This window comes from Colias croceus, chromosome 23 (assembly GCF_905220415.1).
Source record: "Colias croceus chromosome 23, ilColCroc2.1".
NCBI lineage: Eukaryota > Metazoa > Arthropoda > Insecta > Lepidoptera > Pieridae > Colias > Colias croceus.
Genome location: NC_059559.1, coordinates 2573770 through 2601737, shown reverse-complemented (window position 1 = coordinate 2601737; position 27968 = coordinate 2573770). Strand labels below are relative to the sequence as shown.

Below are 27968 nucleotides of genomic sequence, written 5' to 3'. Positions count from 1 at the left end.
GCCGGCGCTGCGCTCACCTGCAGGGTGTGTATGCCGGCGCTGCGCTCACCTGCAGGGTGTGTATGCCGGCGCTGCGCTCACCTGCAGGGTGTGTATGCCGGCGCTGCGCTCACCTGCAGGGTGTGTATGCCGGCGCTGCGCTCACCTGCAGGGTGTGTATGCCGGCGCTGCGCTCACCTGCAGGGTGTGTATGCCGGCGCTGCGCTCACCTGCAGGGTGTGTATGCCGGCGCTGCGCTCACCTGCAGGGTGTGTATGCCGGCGCTGCGCTCACCTGCAGGGTGTGTATGCCGGCGCTGCGCTCACCTGCAGGGTGTGTATGCCAGCGCTGCGCTCACCTGCAGGGTGTGTATGCCAGCGCTGCGCTCACCTGCAGGGTGTGTATGCCGGCGCTGCGCTCACCTGCAGGGTGTGTATGCCGGCGCTGCGCTCACCTGCAGGGTGTGTATGCCGGCGCTGCGCTCACCTGCAGGGTGTGTATGCCAGCGCTGCGCTCACCTGCAGGGTGTGTATGCCAGCGCTGCGCTCACCTGCAGGGTGTGTATGCCAGCGCTGCGCTCACCTGCAGGGTGTGTATGCCGGCGCTGCGCAGGCGCTGCGCGGCGGCCCGCAGCGCACGCAGCTCCTCGCGGTAGGCACGCAGCTCGTCGTGCACAATCCGCTGCCGAGCGAGCAGAGCGGCTGCTCCGGGCGCGTCCACACCGCAGTCTTCACTCGCGACGAGCGCACGCTTCTCCTTCATGAACGACTCCGCTTCGTTCGCATCGCCGTAGAACTGGTGGGGGGAAAAATATTAGAAAAAAAAAAACAAAAAAGAGCATTTGTGCTGCGCACACGTGTCAGAAGTGAAACTTCTTTGGCGAGATTTAATTTATTAAAATCGTCACCTTTCTCCATGACGTGACGGTATTGCCATAACGCGACCAAGATATATTACTCTCAACGCGCGAAAAATTGCATCGCTATTGCTCGAATCGATCAATCCGAGACGAAAACCAACATTTTCTTTTACAATATGAGCACTAACTAACTTGATGAGCTACATAAACAAAAATAAAAATGTTCTCTTCAAACACAAAGCTGTAAAAACCCACCTGATGAGCTTCAGCAGCATCGGCCAGTTTTTTGTCCCTGTCGTTAGCCAATTGACGGAGTATCTCCCATTGCTCGCTGAGTGCGGTCAGACGACGCTCGATTTCAGCACTCTTTGGGTGCTTCGCGTCGATTAGACTGTAGAAATGGTGTTTAATAACTTTTTTTTAGAAAAAGTAGTTTTTTGTAAATATAAGAGTAAAAAAGTATTTTGGTAAAATATTAAGACAGGATATTTTTTTCGTTTTGGAATTACTGTCAATTTAGGAACAATAAGACAAAAGCAGCAAGAAGAAGAAAGGATAGCTACTTTTCTGCAATTCTTCCTACACAAAACACACTTATCAAGTCAATAAAAATAATCAAAAACTACCTTCTTCATCTATATTAAAAACTGCTTAAATATTTCATTTTGATTCCTACAAAAAAAAATTGCGCCAGAAAAAAGCGTAAGCTTAACAGCTATTACAGCTTCACGGGTTTGACAGTTCACGCGAAGACAGTACAACGTCTGTCGGGTCAGTAAAAAAAAATGATAAAAAGGTATGTCCTACATCCAGAACTCCACTCCTCTATTGTCTATGCTCACCTCTGTCCCTTAGCTCTATGCCGCTGCGCTACAGAGTCTCTAGCTCGTAATTCATGCAATAGAGCTGTATGTTTCTGTCGTAACGCGAGAACACCGCGAACGTCTTTCGCCGCTACTTCTGTACGGCAAATGCGCTGCTTTTCTGTTACCCAACCTGAGGGAAAATAGGGATAGGTTAATAAAAATGCAAAAAAAAAAAAACAGGCAAAAGGATTGTCGAGAAAAGAAAGAAACGGAATAAATTCAAGAACTGCCCAGCGGAGATCACAAAAGTTTGAAAAGTGCAGGCCTCATAACGGTTAGTTAATTTTTATAAAATAAAGTCACTTGTTTTTTGTTAGGAGAGTGTAGAGTACTATCTCAACGCTCCGCTTATTAAACGTGCAAAATTAGTCAGTCTAATGAGTTTATGTCGAAAGAAATATAATTGCCTATCGAAAAGTGGTCATGGCTATTTTTTGTTTTTTACGATAGGCAAGCAATTATAGGCATATTTGTTAATAAAAAATATTTAATAAAAAATACGTCTCTTCTGGTTATCAGATCGGTGAAGGACGATCTCACACGGGCTCTTAGACCATAAAAAAATAAGCAATCAGAAGGAATTATGTTTTAAATACAGAAAACGTTGATTCGCTGTTATCTCAGAAAAGGATCTCATATTTACGATTTAAAAACTATTTAAATTATTAGAAGGTGTTTGCAATCATTGGATAGCATCGCTATTTTTAATTCAATTGAGCAGAACTTATTGAACAAGCTAGAGTGCAGATAAAATAATCAGTTCTTCAATTACCTTCCTCTTCTTCATGGTCTTCAAGGAACTGGTAGAGATTCCTTGCGTCTTCCAACCTTGCTTTGCGGTCCTTGGCCGCCGCGACCAAACTGTAAACAAATATTAAATTCAAACTTTAACTCAAAACTTTTTAATTATGCATTTAATTGGACAACAACAACAAAAAAATAACTTCTTCAATCGGTTTTAGAAATTTTTCGATGATTCGTCCGGCACACTTGTTGCAGAATATGAAATATGACCTGATTGATGACCTAATTCTTTGCTGAGGCTTGTGTGTCAAGTGTCAACAGTAGACATAAACTAAATAAGTTGATTATGTTGATGATGAGGATGTTGACGACGATGGCGATGACATTGCCGATGATGATGGCGAATATAATGATGGTGATAGTGTTGTTTATGATAGTGAAATTGACGATGACGAAATATATATCAATAATGATAGAGATGAAGAAAGTGGCGACGATAATGAACTTAATGATGATGAAGACGACGTTGATGAAAATTATATCGGCACTAATAACGATGTCTGTCCTCTTGGTGATGAAGACGATGTTGTTAAAATGAAGAAGCTGAAAATGACAATGACTATACTAAAAATGATGCTGTTCCCACCTCTGGTAGCTCTTGGTGAGCGCGTCGAGCTGGTGGTGCAGCTGCAGCGAGTGCGGCAGCCCCTCGAGCGCGGCGCCGTGACGTACGAGACGTTGGATACTTTCGTCTAGCGCACCAAGTTGTAGTTCTTGTAATGCGTGCGCTTGGAGCAAACGTTCCACGTCGACTAAGTGCCGGCCTACTTCTTCGGAGTCGAATTGCGCCTGCGAATGAGATAAAGTTTCAGATTGAAACAGCGTGTGTGTCAGAAGTCAAACTTCTTTATCAAGATTCAAAGATACGAAAATCGTCGCCTTGACGTCATCGTCGCGTTGATGTCACGGTACTGCCATGACGACGCGACTTGAAATTTTACTCTCAACGCGCCTAAATAAGTTTCACTTCAAAATGTTTATAATAATAATTTTTCAACCAGAAAAAGGTTCTCAATGCTATTTTTTTTGTTTGTTCTATCAAAACTTTTTGACTGGGGTGAACCAGTTTTGATTATTTTTCTGTTAAAGTTGGTATTCGTGTGGTCCAATTTTAATTAAAAATAAGTAATGATTGTCCCCTGATAAATAAAGAAGCATGATTTCCTTGAGGCAAATTGAACCAGCCCACCCACCTTCATCTCGGTCAGTGTGTGGCCAACAGCGTCCGCCTCACGCAGCAGCGCCATCAGATGGGCCAGCTTGGCCAACGACCCGCGATGTCGCTCCAACAGCTCGAGCAGCTCCTTCCAGCGCGCGAGCACAGCTTGCTCCGTGCGGGACACAGCTTCCGCGCCGTGGTAGTTCTCTTTTACTAATTCTGCCGCCATGGCGGACAGGTCTTCAAAACGTTCCGTCCTGAAAATTTGTGTGAAAAAGTGTCGAGAATAAAATCCAAATAGAAAGCATAAATTTTGATTAAATACAAGAAATTTCTGACTTAGTAAAAAAGAGCGTGTGTGCTGAATACACGTGTCAGAAGTGAAACTTCTTTAGCAAATTCAAATGAAATTTGAAAATTGACTCCCAATGCACCTAAAGTTTCACTTTCGTAATAAAGAATATTAGACTCTTGCAACTCTTTCTATTTATTCTTAAAAATCACAAAAATATATCATATTAGGTTTCCGCCCGCGGCTTCGCCCGTGCAGAAAAACCTGCATAGTTCCAGTTCCCGTAAGATTTCCGGGATTGCGTCATTTTCCCGGGATAAAAAGTAGCCTATGTCCTTTCTCGGGTATCAAAATATCTCCATACCAGATTTCATGCAAATTGGTTCAGTAGTTTAGGCGTGATTGAGTAACAGACAGACAGACAGAGTTACTTTCGCATTTATAATATTAGTATGGATTTGTTTCAAAAATTATTTTTCTCTTTCCGATTTTTTCTTGTGATGCGATCATACTACTCAATTAAATATTTTTTCTCCATAAAGATTCTCAACTTACACTTAATTAAAAAAATATATATATATTTTCCCTTACCTAGCCAATATATCAGCAGATATAGCTTCATGTTTCTTCACAGTGGCGTCCACTTGCGATAAGTTCGAACCGTACCGCGGGTCGGATAGCACTTGAATCATTTCCTTGAGGTAGCCTTTACGGAGGACGGACTGGAAGAAGGGAACAAATTATATAGGGGGTGCTACAGGGTTCTGTGTTGGGTCCTTTGCTTTTTCTTATTTATAAAACTGATATAATTGTTCATGTCCGGTTTTTTGTGGCTTTTATTTATTGTAGATTTCTTAAAGTTATTTGCAATTGAATATATGTAGGTGGACACGCTCACTAAACTTAATGAGTCTTATGAAAAAATCAACGATAAAAAAACATAAATATAAAATTTAATAGCGGTTTCTGTCAGCAAAAGTTAAAAAAATGACTACTGTCCAAAAGATTTTTACTGGAAACATATTCTGTGTATCAGAATATTATGTTTCCAGTAAAAACAAAAAAAAAATCTCTTTAAATTCTTACCTTGGTATTGAATTTGTAGTTGAGCTGTTCTAATCTCTGCTGACGAAGTAATTCTGTTCTTAGCGCAAGCTCGCGCGCGTGTTCAGCCTGTAAAGTTATAACAACAATTCATAAATAAAAGATTATTACACTCTTTTGTTTAAGTAAGTGAAATTTAAGTGCAGATCCTCTAACATTGTTCATCCAACTCATTTTTGAGCCCAATTGAGAAATTTCTTGGATATCAAAATTTTATAATCTTTTCCATTTCTAGCCATTATAAAATTGCCAAGGAACAGAAACTGTAGAGACCCGAAAATATGGTTTACTCAAAATCTTGCTATGATATTTTTCCTTTTTATTTTCAGTTTATAAATTTTCACACAAAAAACATGTCAAGTATAGCTCTTTCTACGACTAGATATCAATAATCATACTACGGGCTTTTAAAACCGGTTTTAAACCCAACAATACCTGTTCCAACTGCTGCCAGGCCCTCTCCAGATCCTGCGGTAACTGTCCATCTAGCGGCGCCCACGCTTCACCCACTAGACTCTTTAGCATGGTGTTTATGTCGAAGTATAGCGCTTCTATCTCAGAGCGCTCTTTGTATCTGGAAAAGAGATAATTAGAGTTAGCAATAGAGAAAAAGACGACTTGATAAGAAAGATTGTTTGTTTTTAAAGGAAGAACAAGCAAAGGAGTAGCAGAGTACAATATATTATTGAGTAGCATAATTGTCAATTGAAATTAAACCACTATATTGTTAATAACTTATAAACCATTCCTTACATTATTTTGCACTATGAAATACACTAACAAATTTATTTTTTTGTATGCACAAATTTTGCACTATACACTAACATTTACACTTATTTGTGTAAAGTGTCCAAGCACATTGCACTTGGGCGATTTCTTCACACGCTTCTACGCAATAATACCGCCTATTGTATACTTTCCTTGTATATTTGTTCATTTCGGTTCGATTCATTGTAGATGTACAATAAAGTATCATAAATAAATAAATCCTATACTTGGGAACTCGGTTATCTTCAGACGTGTCCACTCGTACACTACACACTGTGCTATACAACAGTACACTCACTTGGGCGGCTTCTCCACGGTCCTGTACTGCTTGAAGGCCAGCAGCAGCCGCTGGATGCCGTCCAGCGAGTTGGGGAATTCGCGGCAGTTGAGCTCCGTTATCTTCAGACGTATCCACTCGAGCAGTGCGCACACTAGGCGGCTGTACTCGGCTTTGCGCGCGTCGCAGTCCATCAGTTGGCCGATAATCTGCGAAAAAATGACAATAAAGTTACACATTTTGAAGAAAAATTATGGAAATTTTCAGAAAAGTTTCAATCACATGGTCTACTATTTCGACAAATCAATTTCTTCTTCGAATCGAGCGATTAAAGTCGGGCTTGAAAGACTATTTTTAGGGTTACAAACCACAAAAGGAAAAAACTAAACATAATCAACCTGAACCATAATATAATAATTTACAACAACTGAACTTTTTTATATGGACATAATAACAGAAAGGGGTCTTAACGGCCGGCCAGTCAAATAGACTGGTCAAGGATCCTCCCTTCTTCGATGGAGGACCTTCTTTCCTCTTCACAAAGGCCAATTAAACCCATTAAACAATAAAAACTGATATGAAAGCACTCACATTAGCGATCCTCCGGCCGCTCTTCTGTTCGTTCTTCATCCGCGCGAACGTGTGATAGTAGCTGGCCACGTACGTCATAACCGACTTCTCGTCCGGTCGGGTTGTGTCCACATCTGCAAAGGGAAAAACATTTTATTGATTCGTAATCCAAAAGGTTGTTTTGGTAACCCAACACTCCATCTTCAAAAACATCACACTAAAAAACGAATAGATGTCAAATTAAGATGACATAATTCCACTATCGTGAGAGATATATACTTAGACGACTGTCGTAAATTGTGGGTTAGTCATGACTTATCTACACCTCTTTACTTATAACATTATTGGGACTAATACATCCGAAATTGTCCGAATAAATCTCTGCCAACGCATGTATAAGGCAGAGTTCTCTAATCAGCTATCCAATAGACTTTGAACACGGTGTCAATTAATTTTTTAAAGAATACAAAAAAAAGCGTTCATGAGGATGGTAGCGAACCCGGGTCTTTCGCGTAAAATTTTTCTATCTATATTACTGTAGGTAACATGTCACCAAGAAATTATTTTTTCCGCGAAACAATAACAAACAAAACAACAAACATACAAACTTTCACATCTTATAATATTAGTAAGGATTACATACCTTCAGCGTCAAGCAGCTTGGGTATGCCCAAGTGCGTGTGCGCAACATCGAACGCGTGGTTGAGCGTCTCAACATGGTCGCTGGTCGGTACCTCCGTCCAGCGGAATAGGTCTGGCCTGGAATACGAGAAATGTGTTTTTTACTATGGAATGCTATTCTTTATACCTAGTGTTTTTTCTTCTGTTTGATTTTACGTGAGTGTATTTTAAATTCATATTTTTTATTTATTTAAAACACACGTATAATTTAATAAACCGACCAAGTGTGAGTCGGACTCGCGAACGAAGTGTTAGGTACAATTTTACCCCTTAATATTTTATTTTTAGTATTTGTTGTTATAGCGGCAACGGAAATACATTGAAAATTTCAGCTTTCTAGCTATCACGGTTTGTGAGATTACAGCCTGGAGACAGACAGAAAGACAACGATGTCTGAGTAAATAGGGTCCCGTTTTACCCTTTCAGTACGGAACCCTAAAAATTAATGCAAGTCTGTATGTGTTTACGTGGATGAGTGCGTGCGTGTATAGAACGAAAGTATATAGGTACGTGCGTGTGTTAGTGTGTGCGTGTACGTGTTTGTCTGTGTGTAAATGTGTGTTCTCACCTGTGTGCATGTATAAGCGCATTGAACCCGAGACCGGAGCGCCAAGAGTCCGTAAAGTTGTGTATATGCACGCCGTGGTAGCCGCTCGTTTTGCGCTGACACCAGAGCAGCAGAGCGTCCTTTGCCGATTTCTTTTCGGACGATTCGTTCTCTTCGTCCTGAAGTATAGGAAATAAATTAAAAAGGTACATAGTGTATATGTAAGATTTTCATCATCAGCCCATATACGTTCCCACCGCTGGGACACGAGCCTCCTATGAGGGTACAGGCCATAATCCACCACGCTGGCAAAGTGCGGGTTGGCGGATGTCACATGTCATCGAACTTTTGATTCTTCGACATTTCGGTTTCCTCACGATGTTTTCCTTCACCGTTTAGCGTTATATAAGTAGCATTTCACAAAATAATATAATAATGCAAAGCATTAGAACTTTAAAATAATTTGAACAAACATAGTGATTAGTTTTTACATTGATTTTAAAGAAAGGAAATAAATAGCATTTACAAATATAATTTTAGTGAAGTACTGATTTAAATTATTTGAAAACTTTAAAATGATAGAAAAAATCGACCATCATCTCTATTCTAAGGGAAAATTGAAATTACGTTTTTACAAAACACTCACCACGTCAATTTCGATCTCCTGAATCTGGAAACGCAGGATGATCGTCCATATCAGACCGAGGATGAGTCGAGGATTGCCATCCACTATATCCTCAGCGCCTATGGACTCCAAGCGGACCTGCGAAATTGCACCGTATGATGTTAGACATTGAGTATAATTTTGAAAAGCTGTTTCCTTACTGCAGAACTTGAAAACATACAATATTCAAACTCAGACTGGAATATTTATTTATTCAATTAGACTTCTTCTGGGAGCATTCTTGAATCGTCAATTCGTCAAGACATAGTTTTACCATTTACCACCTTTCCTTTTACCACTCAAAGTTTAAGAAGATTCTGGCCTTGTATAAAACTGTATCGATTAATTATCAATCAATCAAGATCACTGAACACATCTTTATCTCTAGAAATCATCTCCCATAACTTAGCAAGGTTATTAGACTTGCACGGTATTCTACATTAGACACTCTTCTTTTACCTATTTTATTGTTAAACCAACACATTTTACTTTGTCAACACAATATATATAAAAAAAAAAAGAATCACGTAAATCGGTTCAGAAACCTCGGAGTAATCGGTGTACACACATAAAAAAAATATACCGGCCGAATTGATAACCTCCTCCTTTTTTGAAGTCGGTTAAAAAATTGGCAAGTATTCATATAAATACCGCTTTTTAATGAACAACATTTTTCTTACACCCATATGTTCTACATTTTAACTACCCACATGAAGCCCTCAACAGTGTCAAAACGTTGATTAATTAAAAGACCATTAATATCCCCCAACTTTAAAAAGTACCCGACTTTCATTGCCATCGTGTTTCCCTCTCACTCCTATCACATTAGAGCGAGACAAAGCATAAACCTTAAGTGATCCTTAGTTAATATGTTTAAAATTTGTTCTAAATATATCCTAATTAGACAAAGCATACACGCGCTAACCAATTTTACCTTCAATCAAAAATATACCCTATTACATGTACTTAGGGTTACATTTACACTGCATATGTGCAACCTCCGTAAATTAATTTTCCTTCGATTCAATATATACCTTATTTCAAGTAATTAGGGTTGAATTTACACTGCATATATTTAACCTTGAGGAAACCTAAAGCAGGCACTTGCTGGTCTTCTCGCGGAATGTCATAATGGTATTATTTCATTTCTATTTTTTTATCTAATTCATATGAACCAGTTGTTTGTTTATTGTTTCATGTTATGCTTTGTATACTTATATGGAGAGGTCCTATTTGTCTTATGGGTCAAGGGGCTGCAATCCATAATGTAAGGATTTGACTTATTTATTTACAAAATGTTTGTTTGATGCAATGCGAATAATAATTTGCTGACAATATGCCAATGATATTATAAGTGAAAAGGTTACAAACATAACACTCGATCTTCAAAAATGGTACCTACAATAGCGCACACACGAAAAAAAGACAACTGAAATAAAATGTGAATAATAAGACACATTGCAACGTCTACTCAGGTAACCTATGCACACCTTTTTACGTATAACATGCCTTTAATTCTTTTAGAGCTAGCGCGCAAGAGCAACTTTTGTCTCCGCAACTAGTTACGTCGCTACGTGCGCACACTTTCTTATTAGCCCATAGAGTTGATGGGAGAGACAAAATAGTTGCGGAGACAAAAGTTGCTCTTGCGCGCTAGACCTTAAATTTCGATATGAGACTATATTCCCGGCTTTTCCCGGGCTTGAAAAAGATTTAAATATCGAAAAACATTCCACTATAAAAACAACATTGCCATTCAATCGAGTACATTACATAATTTTACCCTATTGTACATTTTCTATTACAATTTATCATATCAAACGCAATCACAATAGATAAGAGATATCAAGAGATAGCCCACTTGTTATTAGGAAGCCCCACAAGGCTGTACACTTCTTGAAGATATGTTTTTAATTCTGTTAATTGGTTTATTATATAAGTAACTAGTGGCTCAGCTTCTGTTGGTCTTAGCGACTGATATATAGCCTGTGCCCTATAAGCTTTCCTCGATAAACGGGCTATCTAACAACAAAATAATTTTTCAAATCGGACCAGTAATTTCCGAGATTAGCGCGTTCAAACAAACTCTTCAGCCTTATAGTATTAAGTATAGATTATTTCCGATAAGTAAAGTGGAAACTAGTATCTCTTTCATTTCGATTCTCTTATGTAGAATCCAATACTTCTTAGAATCCATACTAATATTATAAATGCGAAAGTAACTCTGTCTGTCTGTTACTCAATCACGCCTAAACTACTGAACCAATTTTCATGAAATTTGGTATGGAGATATTTTGATACTCGAGAAAGGACATAGGCTATTTTCATCCCGGGAAAATGACGCAATCCCGGAAATCCCACGGGAACGGGAACTATGCGGGTTTTTCTTCGACTGCGCGGGCGAAGTCGCGGGCGGAAACCTAGTTGTCTATATTTTGAAATGATGCTAGGTTTGCAATTTTTTACATAAGCAGTATTTTTACTTAATATGTGTCGGATATCGTCTTAACTTCATTTATCAATGAAAATAACAGATGTTTTTTCCGAATTATGCACACTTTCTTTTTTCAATTTAACGTATCGTGTAGGTGTTGTAGCATATCCTATATACACAGTATTTTGGTTGGTGGTTTTTTTGCTTCTTTGATCGGAAACATCTTTAGGCGCGTTGAGGGTAAAATTTTCAAGGTCACGTCAAGGGCGACAATTTGGTAAGTATCTTTGAATCTTGCCAAAGAAGTTTGTCCAACGCGTGTTCGGCAAACACGCTCTGTTTTAGTACTATTTGTTGTACGCCCTGCTTTTGCTCGATCCCTCTTATAAATACTTAAACTGAAGTTCTTAAGTTTTTACCTATAAACCTCTATAGCTGTGCATCTCTTATTTAGTGTAAACTTATAAACATATCTTAATCTATGACGTCACGCATATCGCAAAGTCATTTATCAGCTTATCCAACTCCACATAGATAATGAGTAACCGGCCTTACGCGTGCGTGCGTGAGAGAATAATTAATTTCACATATCTACAATACTTTTATAGATAATGGAGATATCATTAGAATTGAGTATTTATTTTTGGAATTTAACATGAAATCATACACGTACAATAAACAACTCGTTACTCGACTGACCATCACGTTCAAAAATTGTCTGAAGCAAAACTCTGCCTTTGCGTTCATTGGGCAGTTTTCTAATGAGCGTGTAGAATATAGTTAAGACTTTAAATAAGGTGTTAATTTGAATGAATAACTTATATATAAATTGGTTCGGACATTAGTTGATGAAGTTGACTCGTCTTAAAATATAATTTTTGGGCTTTGGTATTGATATGAAATATCAATCTTTGAAATTTTTGAATTAGAAAAAACTGAGCCGAAATTTGAACCAGTCTATCGTTTAACACTTTTCACCATTTTACCCTACTATCTTACCTTAGTATGCAAGAAGCTGAGTGACTTATTGACATTCTCGATCTTGTGGACCCGCATCCTGCCCGAGTTGGGCCTCGGCAGACGCTCTCCACTGATGATTTCCAGCAGTTTGAGTAGCCGCCGACCGTCCGCCAGATCGACGAAGAGGTCTTCCACCTCCATGCGGGCCTGGAAGTCATACAAATACAACCTTAGTAAGTTGTGACACATTTTTACACATTACATTAGCAGACTTGGCAATGTTTTTAATTATGTATATATAATGTAACGTATAGTAAAACAATTTTTATTCAGACACTCCTATAAAAAAACTACTATAGCGACGACAAGCCAATTTATGAGTTATCGAATTTCAAGTGTAGTCCAAAGAAAGTTCACACGGTAACTCATATATAAACAGTTCGTGCGCTATGCACGGACAGTCACGGGCTTGTCGGGACGCGGGTGGGTCGCATTAGGTCGAATATTAATTACATACGGATAAATATACCTATGTAGTTAACGAAATATAACCTTTGCGTAGTTAATCATCTTTTATTACACCCGCACATAACAAGCCCCTACATTGGTGACTCCAACACTACAAATTGAAGATCGTCATTATGAAACAAATATTGTAAAATGGTCATTTTTCACACTATGTAGTTTTGTACTATAATTAAAAAGTGTAAACAAGAGTGAGTAATCACTATAAACATCATCACAATCGTTTGTGTTAATTCGGTTCGCATAAAAGAGAAATAAAATTGTTCATATACATGATAGAGATATAAGTCTGTAATAATAAAATTGTGGCTTTTCTGAACGTCTTTGTAAGTCTGTATCTGGAATAATTTTAACAGTTATAAGGTATCATTTACGAATATTATAAAGCTAAAAAGTTTGTTTGTTTGTTTGAACGCGCTAATCTCAGGAACTACGGTCCGATTTGAAAAATTATTTCGGTGTTAGATATCCCATTTATCGAGGAAGGCTAGGCTAAGGCTAGGCGTGTTATCGTGTTAGCTAACACGATAACATGTTTTGCTAACCGAATAGGGGCGTGGCCTAACAGTTTTGTTAGCAAAATCACAATAACATGTTTGCCGAGACGAATGGATAACATCCCCCGCGTTCGCCTGCGGGGAGGGGAAGGAACGCATTTTATGTTCGCACTCACGAGAAGAAGACGTCCGTCCTAATTTATCTATGTCAATTTTTAGTTCTTGATAAATATTGAAGGAACGAGGTTGCAGGTAGGGTCGGACCCGGAACCTATTTTTATTATTTCTTTGGAGAACTAAATCAACTATTGCTAAAACAACTTCCACGTCTTCTTCGTCGGAACTCATTTTTGAAATGAAATAAAAACAATAACAAAAATAGGCGCAGCGGACGAGCGGTTTTGCAAACATGTTTTGGTAACATGTTTCGATAACATGTTTTGTTAGAAAATTGTCGCTGCGGACCCGGCTTTACAGGGATGAATTTTGACAGACTTCAATTAAATCTCGACAAATCACTTTTGTAATTATTTAAAAAGCAAAAACTCTGCAGAATAATGGATGCGCTACCTAAGATCTTACACAATGAAAATCACCCCTTATTTTCAATTGTTTACATCTTTAGCGACAACAATCGCGACCTATTTTATTATTATAAACATTTTGACGCAAAGTTGTATCACCCTTACAATAACTTCATTGTTGATTTGATATCAAAGGATGACCGAAGCCCTTTAAATAGAATATTGGGGTCACACTGTGTGCGGTAATGTCCAATGAATTATTATATAACTTCTTAATAGATCTTAATATTGTCCTACTTCCTACTAATATTATAAATGAGAATGAGGATGGTATGTATGTTTGTTACACTTTACCGCAAATACTACTGAACCGATTGCAAGGAATTTTAGCACACATATAGAGGGTAACTTGGATTAACACAAAGGATAGGTTTTATTCCAGAAATCCCAAGGGAACGGGAACTACTTAGATCGCGCCCCAAGTATTCTTTAAAAAAAAATATTCAATGTACATTTTTGACTTTACTACGATTTTATTATCTTATCTTAATCTTAATATATATAAATCTCGTGTCACAATGTTTGTCCTCAATGGACTTCTAAACCACTTAACCGATTATAATAAAATTCACACACCATGTGCAGTTCGATCCAACTTGAGAGATAGGATAGGTTTAGGGGTTTTCTCTGAAAACGCGGGCGATGCCGCGGGCGGAAAGCTAGTATATTATATAGATGAAAAAGTGCCACGTATTTATTTATTTTTAATAGAACTTATATTTCTTTAATAATTACCGCTAAGTCTAAAGCTAGTGCATACTATAATCATAGCTCTAATATCATTAATATATATTATTAACCGATGGAGTCATCGCCACATCATATCATTAATTAACGTAATATGTAATATATTATTTTCTTTGATATGTGTTTAATTAACGCGTTTATTTATATTTACATTACTTGTATCTACTATCGCCCGCCCTGATTTTGCATTCATTGAGATTGTAATAAGTAGCTGTGCTCTCGGTTTTACTCGCATACTTCTATTAGTCTTAGCGTGATGATATATAGCCTATACCTATAGCCTTCCTCGATTAACGAAGTATCTAACAGTGAAATTATTTTTCTAATCGGACCCGTAGTTCGATGAACACGCGTTCAAACAAACAAACTCTTCAGCTTTATAATATTAGTATAGATTAATAAAAAAAAAATAGAGGAAAAAAAGCATGACAAGAAGAGTGATTATTACATAATTTAGAGAACACTTATTCCACACCTGCAACGTAGATACTTATCGATTTTATTTACCTTGGCTATTAGTCGGCTTAAGTTATTAAAAGGTTAGTTCTATCGAGAGAAAACTCGATTAAACTGCTTAATAAATTTTTCCTGCTTATATATCATAGTTGTGCAATATATGTATTTTTACCTGACTCCACTGAAGTGAGGCATACCTAAATAACATAGATTTAAACTAAGAACATTCGAGAAGGAACAAAATTGAAAGGGTGACACTAAATGTGATAACACATTAAAATGAAAATGGTGCATTTTAGGAGCCAAATTATGCTTTCGCAATCGGATTCGTTTATCCTATTCTTTACAAGCCATGTATTCACAGTCGGACTCTTTCGATAATAAAGAACAACTTGAATCTTTTCCCTTCTGCCGTTCATTGCAACTAAGCAAGCACCTTGTATGATGTCACATCCCAATTTAAATCAAAACAATATAGGTGACGGCAGAATTGTGTCATTTTCCTGCAAATTATTACTCATAATGTTTACAGAGACCGTGATACGACCTTCATTTGTTTGCACTTTGTATAAAATAATTCCGATCACGTATTGAAAATTTGTCAATTAAATTTATGGCTAGACTTTATAGTAAACGTTGTAGTATGTCCTATTGAAAACGTAAGCCGTAATAAATAAATTCAGGCATGTGGAAATTTAGGGTATGGAATAGGGTTATAGTTTTAACAATTGGACTTTGCCTCCCAGCTTAAAACTTGTTTAAGTCATCGGATGATTAGATAGATAAAGAATAAGAAGAAAGAGAGATACAACTCATACAAGATCAGAATTAACACTGAAATCTCCAGATATCAAAACGAAACGTCACCGTCCTTATAGATGGTGTAATATAAATTTAACTATTGTTATGATGATGATCATAATGATAGGATCGTTACTACAAATATATAGCATTTAACTTGTATTGGTAAGAGGGAAAATCGAACTAGAGCACGTTCTCGCGCTGTGTCATGTTGGAACTGACTCATACTGGTCCTTCGAGCCGGATCTACACTATAACGTACCTTCTGCAGGAACGAGTTGATCCATTTCGTGAAAGTCTTCTTCTGTATGTGCAGCCGCTCCTCCTGCAGTGCCCTGATGCGGCCCTGCTCGAACTTGAGCACGTCCTCTCGCTGCGTCATGTTGGAACGTTGTTGCACTGCGGTCGCGTACCCGCCGGGCTCATATTGGGACCCTGAAAGGATACAGTGGTGAGTGTTTTGCTTGGAAATAGAAGATAGGGTTTGTGCTTTAGGTTTCTTATCATCATGAAACGTTAACGAACGTTATAATGCATTACTTAACAATTATTATAACAGTACCTAAAATATATGATTAAACGGGACGACTACGTCATGAAGATGTAATTATTAAACTCAATTATTCAATTAATATATAATTATATTTAAAACAATAAAAAAGAGAGATGAAAATATACTTTATGAGTTCAGTTATTATCATAACAGTTATTTTTTTCATTAAAATATTGTGTTTTTGAAATAATCTTCAACTCAACATTTCTCACCTTCATCTTCATCCTCTGTTGCATTAAAAATAAAATTACAATTGATCAATTTATTGTTTACAAAGTGTATAAATATTTTACTATTAGCTAATAATGAACAATAGCCATTTCTAAACAGCGTTATAATAAAGCTTGAAGATATCACCGCTATTGTGTGGAATGCTTAAGAAAATGTACAGCATTAATTCATTCAAAATTTTTAATATTGAAGAGAAATTCTATACAAAAATAATGCGTTTGCACAGTCTTCTTTATAGGCTCTTTGTCGTTTAGAGCATGTAAGTTTAAAGGTTTCTAAGATAATACCTTGTGACTCAAAACATATTACCAAAACCTATGTACAACTACTTCCGTATCTTCACAACCAAACTGCCATTAATATTCAGTATAATATATTTATTTTTCACATTTCAGATCAAAATAAACACCCAAATTATTAAATAAAACCTTACCTTCATCAATTACCAAATCATCTGTTAGCGATGCAACAAAAATATTTATATTAACATCGTGAATTCTAAATATGGTATTACAAAATACAATAACGTGATTTGTACGAAGTAACCTTGACTTTTATGATTATGCAAAAATTCGACGTCCATAAAAACATAGTACGTACCTACAACCACACAGCGACTGCGGTCAAATATTTTTACAGTGCTGCAAAAAAATGTGGACGCAATTTTGTATTGTCGTCTAAGGTTTTTGAGGTGTCACTGTAATTTTCCATAAATCGCCATTATATAAGTCTGGGCATGTCTTAAAGTAGTCTTATTTCCAGTCAGGGAAAATGACACCGCTCTGACCATCCTGGAAATAATACTGTTTTAAGACATTGCACCCCCAAGGAAGTAGAAATTTTTGTAGATAATTAAAATTAATTCGCTTGTTTATATATTGAGACTAGCGAACCCGGCGAACTCCTTTCGCCACCTTATGTTTAAATACCAAACGAAATGTTACATAAGGCGCTGTATGTGAAAAATGATTAACCCAGTTTTCCCGCTTTTCTTTTGAAATGTTTCTTGAATTTTCTTTGCTACAAACCTCACGGAGTCTGAGACCTTTCCAACGAATGCAAATCCGTGGAAATCGGTTCTTGCGTTCTGTAGTTATAGCGTCAGGAAGGAAAAGCCGACTTATTTTTATATAGTAGAAGATTTATCTTTAGAAACTAAATGTGTTAAAAATTATTCTTGCAGTATATTTTAGTTGTGAATGTTTTGTTCGATCAAAATTGTTAAATGAGCACATTTTATCTGTCTAAAATAGTATTACAAAGACTCCACAGTTGAAAAATGTAGACTGAGCATAAATATACTAAAAACATATCTTTCCTAAGTCAATAAATATGACGTCATTATCAAAATAGTTACCATATCGTCTCGAAGGCTGGTAATCCTGATAGGATTGTATACTGACGTTGCTAAGCTGCCTCTGCATTGTCACGACATTTGCCCCACTTCACTTACACTTACACTTATATTCGCACTTACACTTATGCTTGTTATTGCACTTAATTGACTTATTGATTTTGTGACTCTATTTTTTATGGTTTGATCTGTTGATAAACAAATATGTCAGATGAAGAATTCCAAACGATTTTGTCGAGTTGTAGATCAAAGCGGCCAAATTGAATTATATGAAGTACGTACTTTCATCTCATAATTTGCAATGACATTCTTGATATTTTTTAGTGGAATGGCTGTTTTAAATGTTTGCTTTTTCTTTGATGAGAATTAAGAAGTCGAGAAGTCTAATAAAACAAGTCGTTGCCTATTCGAACTATAAACACGCTTAATAACTCAGGCCCCGGACACAATAGAAAATCTATTGTGTCTGCCGCGACCGGGCCGGGCCGGCGCGCGGCCGTTCCATACTTTTTCTCGAAGCAATTCAATTTCGACCCCTTATAACTTCGTTGTGGTTATATTTGTGACTAGATTTCCGCCCGCGGCTTCGCCTGCGTTTTCAAAGAAAACCCGCATAGTTCCGTTTCCGAGGGATTTCCGGGATAAAACCTATCCTATGTGCTAATCCAAGTTACCCTCTATATGTGTGCTAAGTTTCATTGTAATCGGTTCAGTAGTGAAAGAGTAACAAACAAACACACACACACATCCTCACAAAGTTTCGCATTTATAATATTAGTGGGACGTTCTAGAAGATATAAAGTCTATACTATTGTTACATCCTCAAGACATTACACATCACAAAATCAAGAGGTCAAGAACCAAATGGACCATTAAATGACCAAAACAGCACAACACAGTGATAAAATCCAACAAAACTAACGTTAATTAAAAACGCAGTCAAAATAATATAATAATTATGAACCGTTATCACAAACTGAATATAAACAATAACGTGGGAGATAGTTCGCTGACCTGCGCAATCGCATCGGAGGCGGTCTATTTGGACATTGATAGTGGACCTGGGTTGTTGCGACGAATTCGTATAGCAAATTTATCAGTTACTAGCTTTCCGCGCGAAGCTTTGTCCGCTTTGTAGAAAACTTAACAAATTATATACCAGAACCTTCCTCGAAGAACACCCCATTCATTAAAAAAAAAAGAGCGTGTGTGCCGAGCACACGTGTCAGAACTCAGAAGTGAAACTTCTTTAACAAGATTAGGATACTAAAAATGACGTGACGGTATTGCCATGACGTTACCTTGAAATTTACTCTCAACGCACCTAAAGAAGTTTCACTCCAAAAAATGCATCAAAATCCGTGGCGCAGTTTTAAAGGTTTAATCATACATATGGATATCAGGACAGAGACAGCGACTTTGCTTTATACTATGTAGTGATTTCAACAACAACAAACTGCTAATATAATAATGAAATCACCATTATATGGTCATTAACACTCACACACCGTGGCCAGCACCGTGTCGGCATCGCGTGTGCGCTATGCCGGCAAGACCGTGCCGTTATGTTGAAACGTCATGTTTCGAAAATAATAGGAATACTTCGCATTTTATGATGTACTAGCTTTCCGCCGGCGGCTCCGCCCGCGGTTTCAAAGAAAAACTCGCATAGTTCCCGTTCCCGTGGAATTTCCGGGTTAAAACCCATCTTATATTACTCGTGGATAATGTAGCTTTCGAATGGTGAAAGAATTTTTAAAATCGGTCCAGTAGTTTATGAGCCTATTCATTACAATCAAACAAACAAACAAAGTTTTCCTCTTTATAATATTAGTGTAGATATAATATGCAACTGTATGTGTATGAGAGTAATGCACAAGTACAAGATACGTTTATTAATACTAGCTGTGCCCCGCGGTTTCACCCGCATTGCTCTGCTCCTGTTGGTCTATACCTCCCTCGATAAATGGGCTATCTAACACCGAAAGAATTTTTCAAATCGAAATTTTCCTGAGATAAGCGCGTTCAAATAAACCAACTCTTCAGCTATATAATATTAATTTAGATTAGAACAGCACTCCATTCCATACATATGCCCCAGCATCACAATTGGCCGGTGAAAGCGATGGGTACATCATTGTTGTCACGGCACCGTACCGTTGAATGTGGCACATGTGTGATGTTATATTGTAGGTAGATTATATGCATAATGAGATCATTGAGATATGGTGTTACTGTGTGTTAGAGAATTTATGGAGCTTTGAGTAAAACAGCTATAAACGTTAGATTATATGCGTAATGAGATCATTGGGATATGGTTGTCTACACTAATATTATAAAGAGGAAAACTTTGTTTGTTTGTTTGTAATGAATAGGCTCATAAACTACTGGACCGATTTTAAAAATTCTTTCACCATTCGAAAGCTACATTATCCACGAGTAATTTAGGCTAGGTTTTATCCCAGAAATCCCACGGGAACGGGAACTATGCGGGTTTTTCTTTGAAAACGCGAGCGAAGCCGCAGGCGGAAAGCTAGTACTCTATACGAATGTAGAAACATCTCCTCTTTATTAGAGAATTTTAAAGAGCTTTGGTCAAAGTAGATTTTATGCATAATGAGATATGGATTGAAATGTGGTTTTACTCTATGTGAGAGAATTTATAAGACTTAAGCAAAACAGCTGTAAATTCTCGATAAACGCTCGCTTTTTGTTAGTGCATATTATAGAATATAGACTATGCGGTTTTTTATGCCGTTAGCGAAGATTATGATAATTTTGTAGTGTTAATCGTGTCGTTATTCCGTCAGTCCGTCACAGGACGACGAGTGAAGTCAAGGCAGTTATCTAGTTTAATAATAATCTATAACATAAAAATGAATCCCAAAATGTGTTGGTAAGCGCATAACTCGAGAACAACTGAACCGATTTCGTTAATTCTTTTTTTTTACATTTCTTGAAGTAGGTACGAGGATGGTTCTTATGGAGAGAAAACGTAAAAATGTACCACGGGCGAAGCCGGGGCGGACCGCTAGTAATTAATAATCATAATTTACATTAATTATCTTCATTCATACATACGCGTTGCTTCTTATAGCATTGTTTAATCATTAATATGTTGCAATAAGAAACGTTTAATGTTCTTGTCGATTGATATTACATAATAATAATAAAAATCATTTATTTAGTACAATACATTGACATAACACAATTTAAACTCGACGATCGCTTCAACTAGGTATAAACCTGTGCTAGAGACGAATCTCTTAACTATTATATTTTTCATGCATTTATTAAAATCTATTGGGCTAATAGATATTCTTTAGAAAAATATATAGGCTACATTTGAACTATGAGGGGTTATCTTTGAAAACGCGCGCGAAGCCGCGGGCGGAAATCTAGCAACAAATAACCATCCTTTCACAACACAATTAAATCCTACGTGACTACATCCTCGCAACACCTTCAAGTAGTTACTCGAATGCTATCTAGCTATCGACTTATCAATGTATGCACTAAGAATCTAGATCACTCCTTAACCGAAGGCGGTATGAGCTGGATTAATAATTAGTTTATTATTTATTAAGCTATTGCATAGCTTCTATCGCGGGCCTTGAGCGCGGGGACCGAATCGAGAAATTCCGTAACGAAAAGCCTCACGCTCCCCACTCCGACGGGCTCGGAGGTGTGGCTTGAAGGCATGCTATGCCTATAATAGCTTTACCGCGGCAGTCCCCGAGTGCCACACGTCTTTTTTTATTATTGTTGCGTTAACAATGTTTTATTTATCCTACTACACCATGCTGCATGATTACCATGATGTTCTAAAGCAATATCAATTCCAATATAAAAAAGTGCAGCTGTCATCATCATCATCGCCATCACTTTCCCATACTAAAAATAATACTGCTTCAAGAAGGCTTCAAGACATCATAGTAACCGTAATCAAAACCTCTTAGGTTCTGTAATTTATCTATACTAATATTATAAAGCTGAAGAGTTTGTTTGTTTGATTGTTTGTTTGAACGCGCTAATATCAGGAACTACTAGTCCGTTTTGAAAAATTATTTCGGTGTTAGATAGCCCATTTATCGAGGAAGGTTATAGGCTACACATCATCACCCTAAGACCAATAGGAGCGTAGCAATGCGGGTGAAACCGCGGGGCACAGCTAGTTGTTAATAATTACAATGGCTTTGATTGCTTCAAACATATCGAAAAACATGCAAACAAACAAGCTAAAAATGTTACGTCCATTTCTTGAGATAGATTATCACACATGTATGTACTTATATGTCTGTATTGTTTTTTAAATAAATATAACAATATTAAAACCCGCCTCTTTTCAAGTTAATTAAGAACACAAGAAAATAATGTCAATATGTACATGTATTTCAACAAAGTGTTGTTAATTTGTTACAATACAACACATACCTACGTGCTACAACAAAAACAAGAGGCATTCACAAGGTCACCGTTTATGACAAATTTCTTTGTAAATGTTTTACCCATTGTTAAACGAAAACTAATAGGTAGAAATGTAGTGAAATAAACTCGCTTGTATAGCTGTTGAACTTAGTTGAAATAATTTTTATAAATATAAATTTATAAGAAAATAAAAAATTTGCTCACGAATTTTCTATAATTGTATGGATAAATAGTTGTAACATAGGTTTCTTTTAATAAAATACCTATACGGTATACCTATGTGGAGTTTCGTTTATTCATTCTAAATACATACTTACCAAGCAGTAAAAGCCGAGTACGAAACTATAGTTACGATTTCAATAAAATCTAAAAGACATTATAATGATTTCGATATAATTTACACCCGCTACATACAAGTCATATGGAAATAACAGCCCCTTGAAATAATATGTAATCCAAGTCTGTACAAATAAAAAAAAAAAAACATCACACAAAGCGAAGTACCAGGCGCCCATAACACTGAGAAGATGCGATCTAAAGCAGCATTGTTAGAGTAGCCATATGAAAACAGAAACCGTGAGACACCAACGATACTGATAGAAGAAAATGATAAAACTGAACGAACCTATCTAAATTTCTAGATCTATTCAAATCTTATTGTGATAAACAAATATATAAACTTTCATGATACAATAATGTATGTATGTAAAATTTTAAAATTCCATAATATTATGATAACTAAGTACTTAGGTACCAATTATTAATTATTAATATTATTTCGATATTTTCAAAGTTGGTATCTGTTGTACATTGATCCCAAATAAACTGCACAAAAACCTCATGATGATTGTTATTTTAATATGAAAAACAAATAGGAAAATCAATAATTTTTTATGGTCATAAAAACTTATTGCCAAGTCAGTTAAGTAAGCTTTAAGTTTAACTTAAGTTGTCCTTAAAACCTCGAACTTAAGTCACACTCAACGCGACCGAGTACCAGGCGCACATAACAGCGAGAGGATAGTATCAAATTCGCGGCCAAAATCAGCGAACAATAAGCCAAGTCAGTTAAGTAAGCTTTAAGTTTAACTTAAGTTGTCCTTAAAACCTCGAACTCACACTCAACGCGACCGAGTACCAGGCGTACATAACAGCGAGAGGATAGTATCAAATTCGCGGCCAAAATCAGCGAACAATAAGCCGCTTCATTCATAGACGATTGACCTTTTCGGCGCGACGGGGTGTGGCCCCACTGTTAGAGGGCGAATTGTATCCGAAATTTATATTGATTCTAGACACTTTGTTCATTGTGATTGTTTTTTTGCTGGTAGATTCTTTGTCTTTAGTTTAACCATATTACGAGGAATATTTCCGGGATAAAGGGCAGAATACTAAGTCGGTCAAACTGGCTTTCGGGGACAGTTCTAACTAACCAAACTATAACTACCTACCTAACCTATGTTTAAATTTTTTACATACCAAGCTTCTCGCCCCGGCTTCGCCCGAGTAGACCATATTTTTATACGGTTTCCAAAAATTTTAAGGAGTTATTATCCCAATCCCCACAGCTACAAATCCAACTAACTTGTTTTCCTTTATATGTTTGTATATTTAGTTTTGTAACATACCAACACGTCACAGGGGGCGCATTCTACTTATTTAACAATTCCTATGATACACGAATTGATTCAAGTTATACAACACCGTACTCCATATACGTGAATGAAAACAAAATGATAATATCGTCACCGATGAATTCCCGACGGTATTACGTTTACAGGCCATTCATAATGTGGTTTATTATACAAAAGAATACGATGGTTGTTTACTAATTATAAATAATAATATTACGAATGCGAAAGTAACTCTGCTTACTTGTTACGTATGAATATAAATAAGGATTATGTTTGTAGAGTTATTAATCGTCTTATTTTAATTTCGCAAGATAAGTCTATGAAATCTACAGTTTATAAATCTTATGACTGTACATTCAAGATACATCAAGAAAACAGCCTAAAATATGTTCTTGAACAGAGACATTACAGTTTTCTTCTCAACTTGCAATATATACTTTGTATTTACACACTTAAAATATTATGCATTTTGTGTTAACCGTAATCACTACATAGTATAAAACAAAGTCGCTTTCTCTGTCCCTATGTCCCTTTATATGCTTAAATCTTAAAAACTACACAACGGATTTTGATGCGGTTTTTTTAATAGATAGAGTGATTCAAGAGGAAGGTTTTAGTATATAATTTATTAGGTTTTAGACAAAGCGGGCGAAGCCGCGGGCGGTAAGCTAGTAGGTTATAACCGAAAACCAGAAAAATAAGTTTATTACTAACATTCCGAGCATAAAGACACAAAACGCAGTATTACCACATAAAATATTGTAAACTAGGTTTCCGCCCGCGGCTTCGCCCGCGCAGTCAAAGAAAAACCCGCATAGTTCCCGTTCCCGTGGGATTTCCGGGATTGCGTCATTTTCCCGGGATAAAAAGTAGCCTATGTCCTTTCTCGGGTATCAAAATATCTCCATACCAAATTTCATGGAAATTGGTTCAGTAGTTTAGGCGTGATTGAGTAACAGACAGACAGACAGAGTTACTTTCGCATTTATAATATTAGTATGGATTACAAATAACTAATCAGTTACGAACGAAAAAAGACGACTTCCTGTAATGATAAAAATTAAAAATATTTCTAGCGTTCTGTTTAAAAGGTCATTATAATTTATTCAAATTTTATGCAGGCTAAAAAATTATTTTATTTAGCCATTAGAAAATTTTCCATCCATTATTAAAATATGTTATTTATCAAACTATGTTATTTAGTTACTGTTAACTTCTCGCTTTATTTAAGTTTTGCAGATCTTAAAGGGTCTATATTATTTGCAAATTTCTTCAATCATTCATAAAAAATATTAATGTTTATCAGTAAAATAAATCACACAGGTATTAATAAATACAGTTATTTTAAAATATAACACAACGGCTATAAACTAGAGATAAGACACGGACCAGTTTACGTTGAAAAATGCAATTTCAGTATGTTACATAGATAACAAATTAAGAGTTACGTAAATGCGTAATTTCGAGTTATCCATTGAATAAAGTTTATTTAATTATGTACTAGCTTTTCGCCCGCGGTTTCGCCTTCTTTGCCTAAAACATAATAAATTATATACTAAAACCTCTATTTAAAAAAACCGCATTAAAATCCGTTGCGTAGTTTTAAAGATTTAAGCATACATAATACATATGGGACAGAGAAAGCGACTTTTTTATACTATGTAGTGATTTGATAAAGGCATAGTAGTTACAAACATTTCCTTGTTCCTATGATATAAAGTAATTATACTACAAAAATAATTCAAATTTGGCTTTTATCAACCATAAAAAATTAATTGGTCTTGCTTTATCTATAAATTAGCATAAACCTGTATTATCTAGCACTCTAAAAATATCTATATCTATAAATTAATAATGATATATCAAATAAAAAAACAGTATATTTAAATTGACGCACTATCATTAAATCTACCTAACTTAATAATACCTAAAGAGCCTGTAGCCTTCTTCGATAAATGGATAGTCCATTATTGCAATCAGTATATCCTAACAGTGTTATTATTACTCAAATCGGAAGCATTTTTCAGAGATTCGAGCCAAGCAAACAAATAAACAAACTGTTCAGTTTTATAATATAGCAAGTAGGTACAGATAGATATCTTAATCATTGCACTTTTAAGGCTTCGATAAAATTCTTGATAAAATAATAGCGAAATACCTAGTGGCTGTCGTTAGAATCTTACTCGAAATTAATCGCTTTACTAGAAACTAGAAAGGTCAAGATATTTTTAATGGATTTAAATTATCGTTAGATAAATGCTATCAAGTTTCCGATATTTATTGGTGAACGGGATTGACACATTATGTGTGCCAAATTAGTAAATAACATTATTACTGGCGACCCGGCGCGTGTTCGACGTTCTATTTTCAAAATTGCACATAAAATCATATTGGTACGCGTACGTACTACGAATCGGTACGCGTCAAAACATCAACGGCCACCCGCTCCGCGTATGCAACCGCACGCACTGCGACCGCGACCCCCGAACCGGACGTCAAGGTCACGCGCCTCGCTCGGAACACGTTCCATTTTTATTAAATTTGAAAACGTTCGGTCCATTTTCAAAATTGCACATAACTGTTTCACACGACTAATCATAGATGCGTACAACAACCGATACACGTTACAAAACTTACAGTCGCACCCTCACCACGTATGGCATCGCTCGCACTGCGTCCGCGACCACCGAACAGGACGTCAAGGTCACGTGCCTCACTCGGAACACATACATTTTTGATTCAATTTGATAATAGTCGCTTCTTTTGGCGTTCTATTTTCAAAATTGCACATAACTGTGTGACACGACTAATCATAGACGCGTACGTACAACATACATATACCGGTATTAACAACAAAAGTCGCTCGCACTGCGACAGCGACCCCCGAACCGGACGTCAAGGTCATGCTCACGCGCCTCTTTCGGAACGTGTTCCATTTTTAACCGACTTCAAAAATGGAGGTTCTCAATTCGACTGTATTTTGTCTTGGGTTATTTCAGAACTTTTGACTGGATGAACAGATTTCGATGCTTCTTTAATTTGAAAACTATTGCCTCCCGGTAGCATTAAAATTTGATCTAATTCTCACAATTTCAAGGTTAAATTATTTGTACGGAACCCTTCTGTCGCGACTCCCACTCGCTCTTGACAATCTTAACGTCAACGTGAAAGCTCCTTTTCGGCGTTCCTTTTTCAAAATTCAAATTGATTTAAATCTACATGCAAGCTGTCAGACATCAAGCAACAGACTATAAATGTTCCGCAGATAATTAAAAATTTCACGGACGGTTTTAAAATGCAGAATAGCCAAAACTATTCCGAACACCTAATGTGGCAATTTGAGTCTTTACAATACATAAACAAAAACTTTATGTTTTTGCGTTAATAAATGTACAGTTTTAAAACGGGACGTGGTTTTATATCAATTTAGTGTTTAATAGGAAATTGCTCTAAGAGTTGCACATAAGAATTTTCTGTTCCCGATACAAGCGATTTAATCATAAATTGTCCTACAGTGTAGTTGTATTTTCGTCATTCGTTAATTGATTGATTTCATATCTTCACAAAATACCTACATAGTATAAAACAAAGTCGCTTCTCGCTGTTTGTCTGGCCCTATATGCTAGTATGCTTAGATCTTTAAAACAACGCACCGTATTTTGATACGGTTTTTAACCGACTTCAAAAAAAAGGAGGAGGTTATCAATTCGGCCGGTATATTTTTTTTTTTTATGTATGTACACCGATTACTCCGAGGTTTTGGTCCCATAAAAATTTTATTCGGATAGGCCCAGTAGTTTTTATTTTATGAGCATTTTTGTCTGTAGATATTTGTAAATTTTGCAAGTGCAAGTTTGAAGTCGGTTGTTTTTAACGCAGTTATCACTTGTATTAATAGAGTGGTACGTTAGGACTTTCATTAGAGTACCTATAGGTACTGAAATCATGAGTCAGACATAGCGCAGTAGGCGAAAATAGCAAAAGTAGTAGTAGTAGTAGTCACGGACGGAAAGTCACTCTCTGAATAAAATAATATCAACCCATCAAATTTGACGCTATGATATCCAACTTTAAAAATCCACTACACACATACAAACATACAAATAACATTTAGATTTACATCAATCGATTGTACTCTTACCTATCTATAGAGTAGTTACAACTATAAAACATAGACACATAAATTTTGCCCAA

At 36.7% G+C, this 27968-nt stretch overlaps 1 protein-coding gene across 1 annotated transcript in view; it reads right to left on the bottom strand.

Moving 5' to 3' along the window:
- Positions 1–27968, bottom strand: part of LOC123702520 (spectrin beta chain, non-erythrocytic 1) — a 111205-nt gene that overhangs the window by 73196 nt on the left and 10041 nt on the right. Inside the window, exons 2-18 of the mRNA XM_045650300.1 lie at positions 17716–17900; positions 15837–16009; positions 12004–12171; positions 8553–8669; positions 7928–8085; positions 7322–7437; positions 6700–6812; positions 6130–6317; positions 5499–5637; positions 5046–5132; positions 4551–4681; positions 3702–3924; positions 3095–3297; positions 2477–2565; positions 1681–1834; positions 1094–1229; positions 562–774 (exon numbers count right to left, since the gene is read on the bottom strand). Coding sequence (XP_045506256.1) covers positions 562–774; positions 1094–1229; positions 1681–1834; positions 2477–2565; positions 3095–3297; positions 3702–3924; positions 4551–4681; positions 5046–5132; positions 5499–5637; positions 6130–6317; positions 6700–6812; positions 7322–7437; positions 7928–8085; positions 8553–8669; positions 12004–12171; positions 15837–16009; positions 17716–17782 — 2475 coding nt within the window. The 5' untranslated portion in view covers positions 17783–17900. The remainder of the gene's footprint in view (positions 1–561; positions 775–1093; positions 1230–1680; positions 1835–2476; positions 2566–3094; positions 3298–3701; positions 3925–4550; positions 4682–5045; positions 5133–5498; positions 5638–6129; positions 6318–6699; positions 6813–7321; positions 7438–7927; positions 8086–8552; positions 8670–12003; positions 12172–15836; positions 16010–17715; positions 17901–27968) is intronic.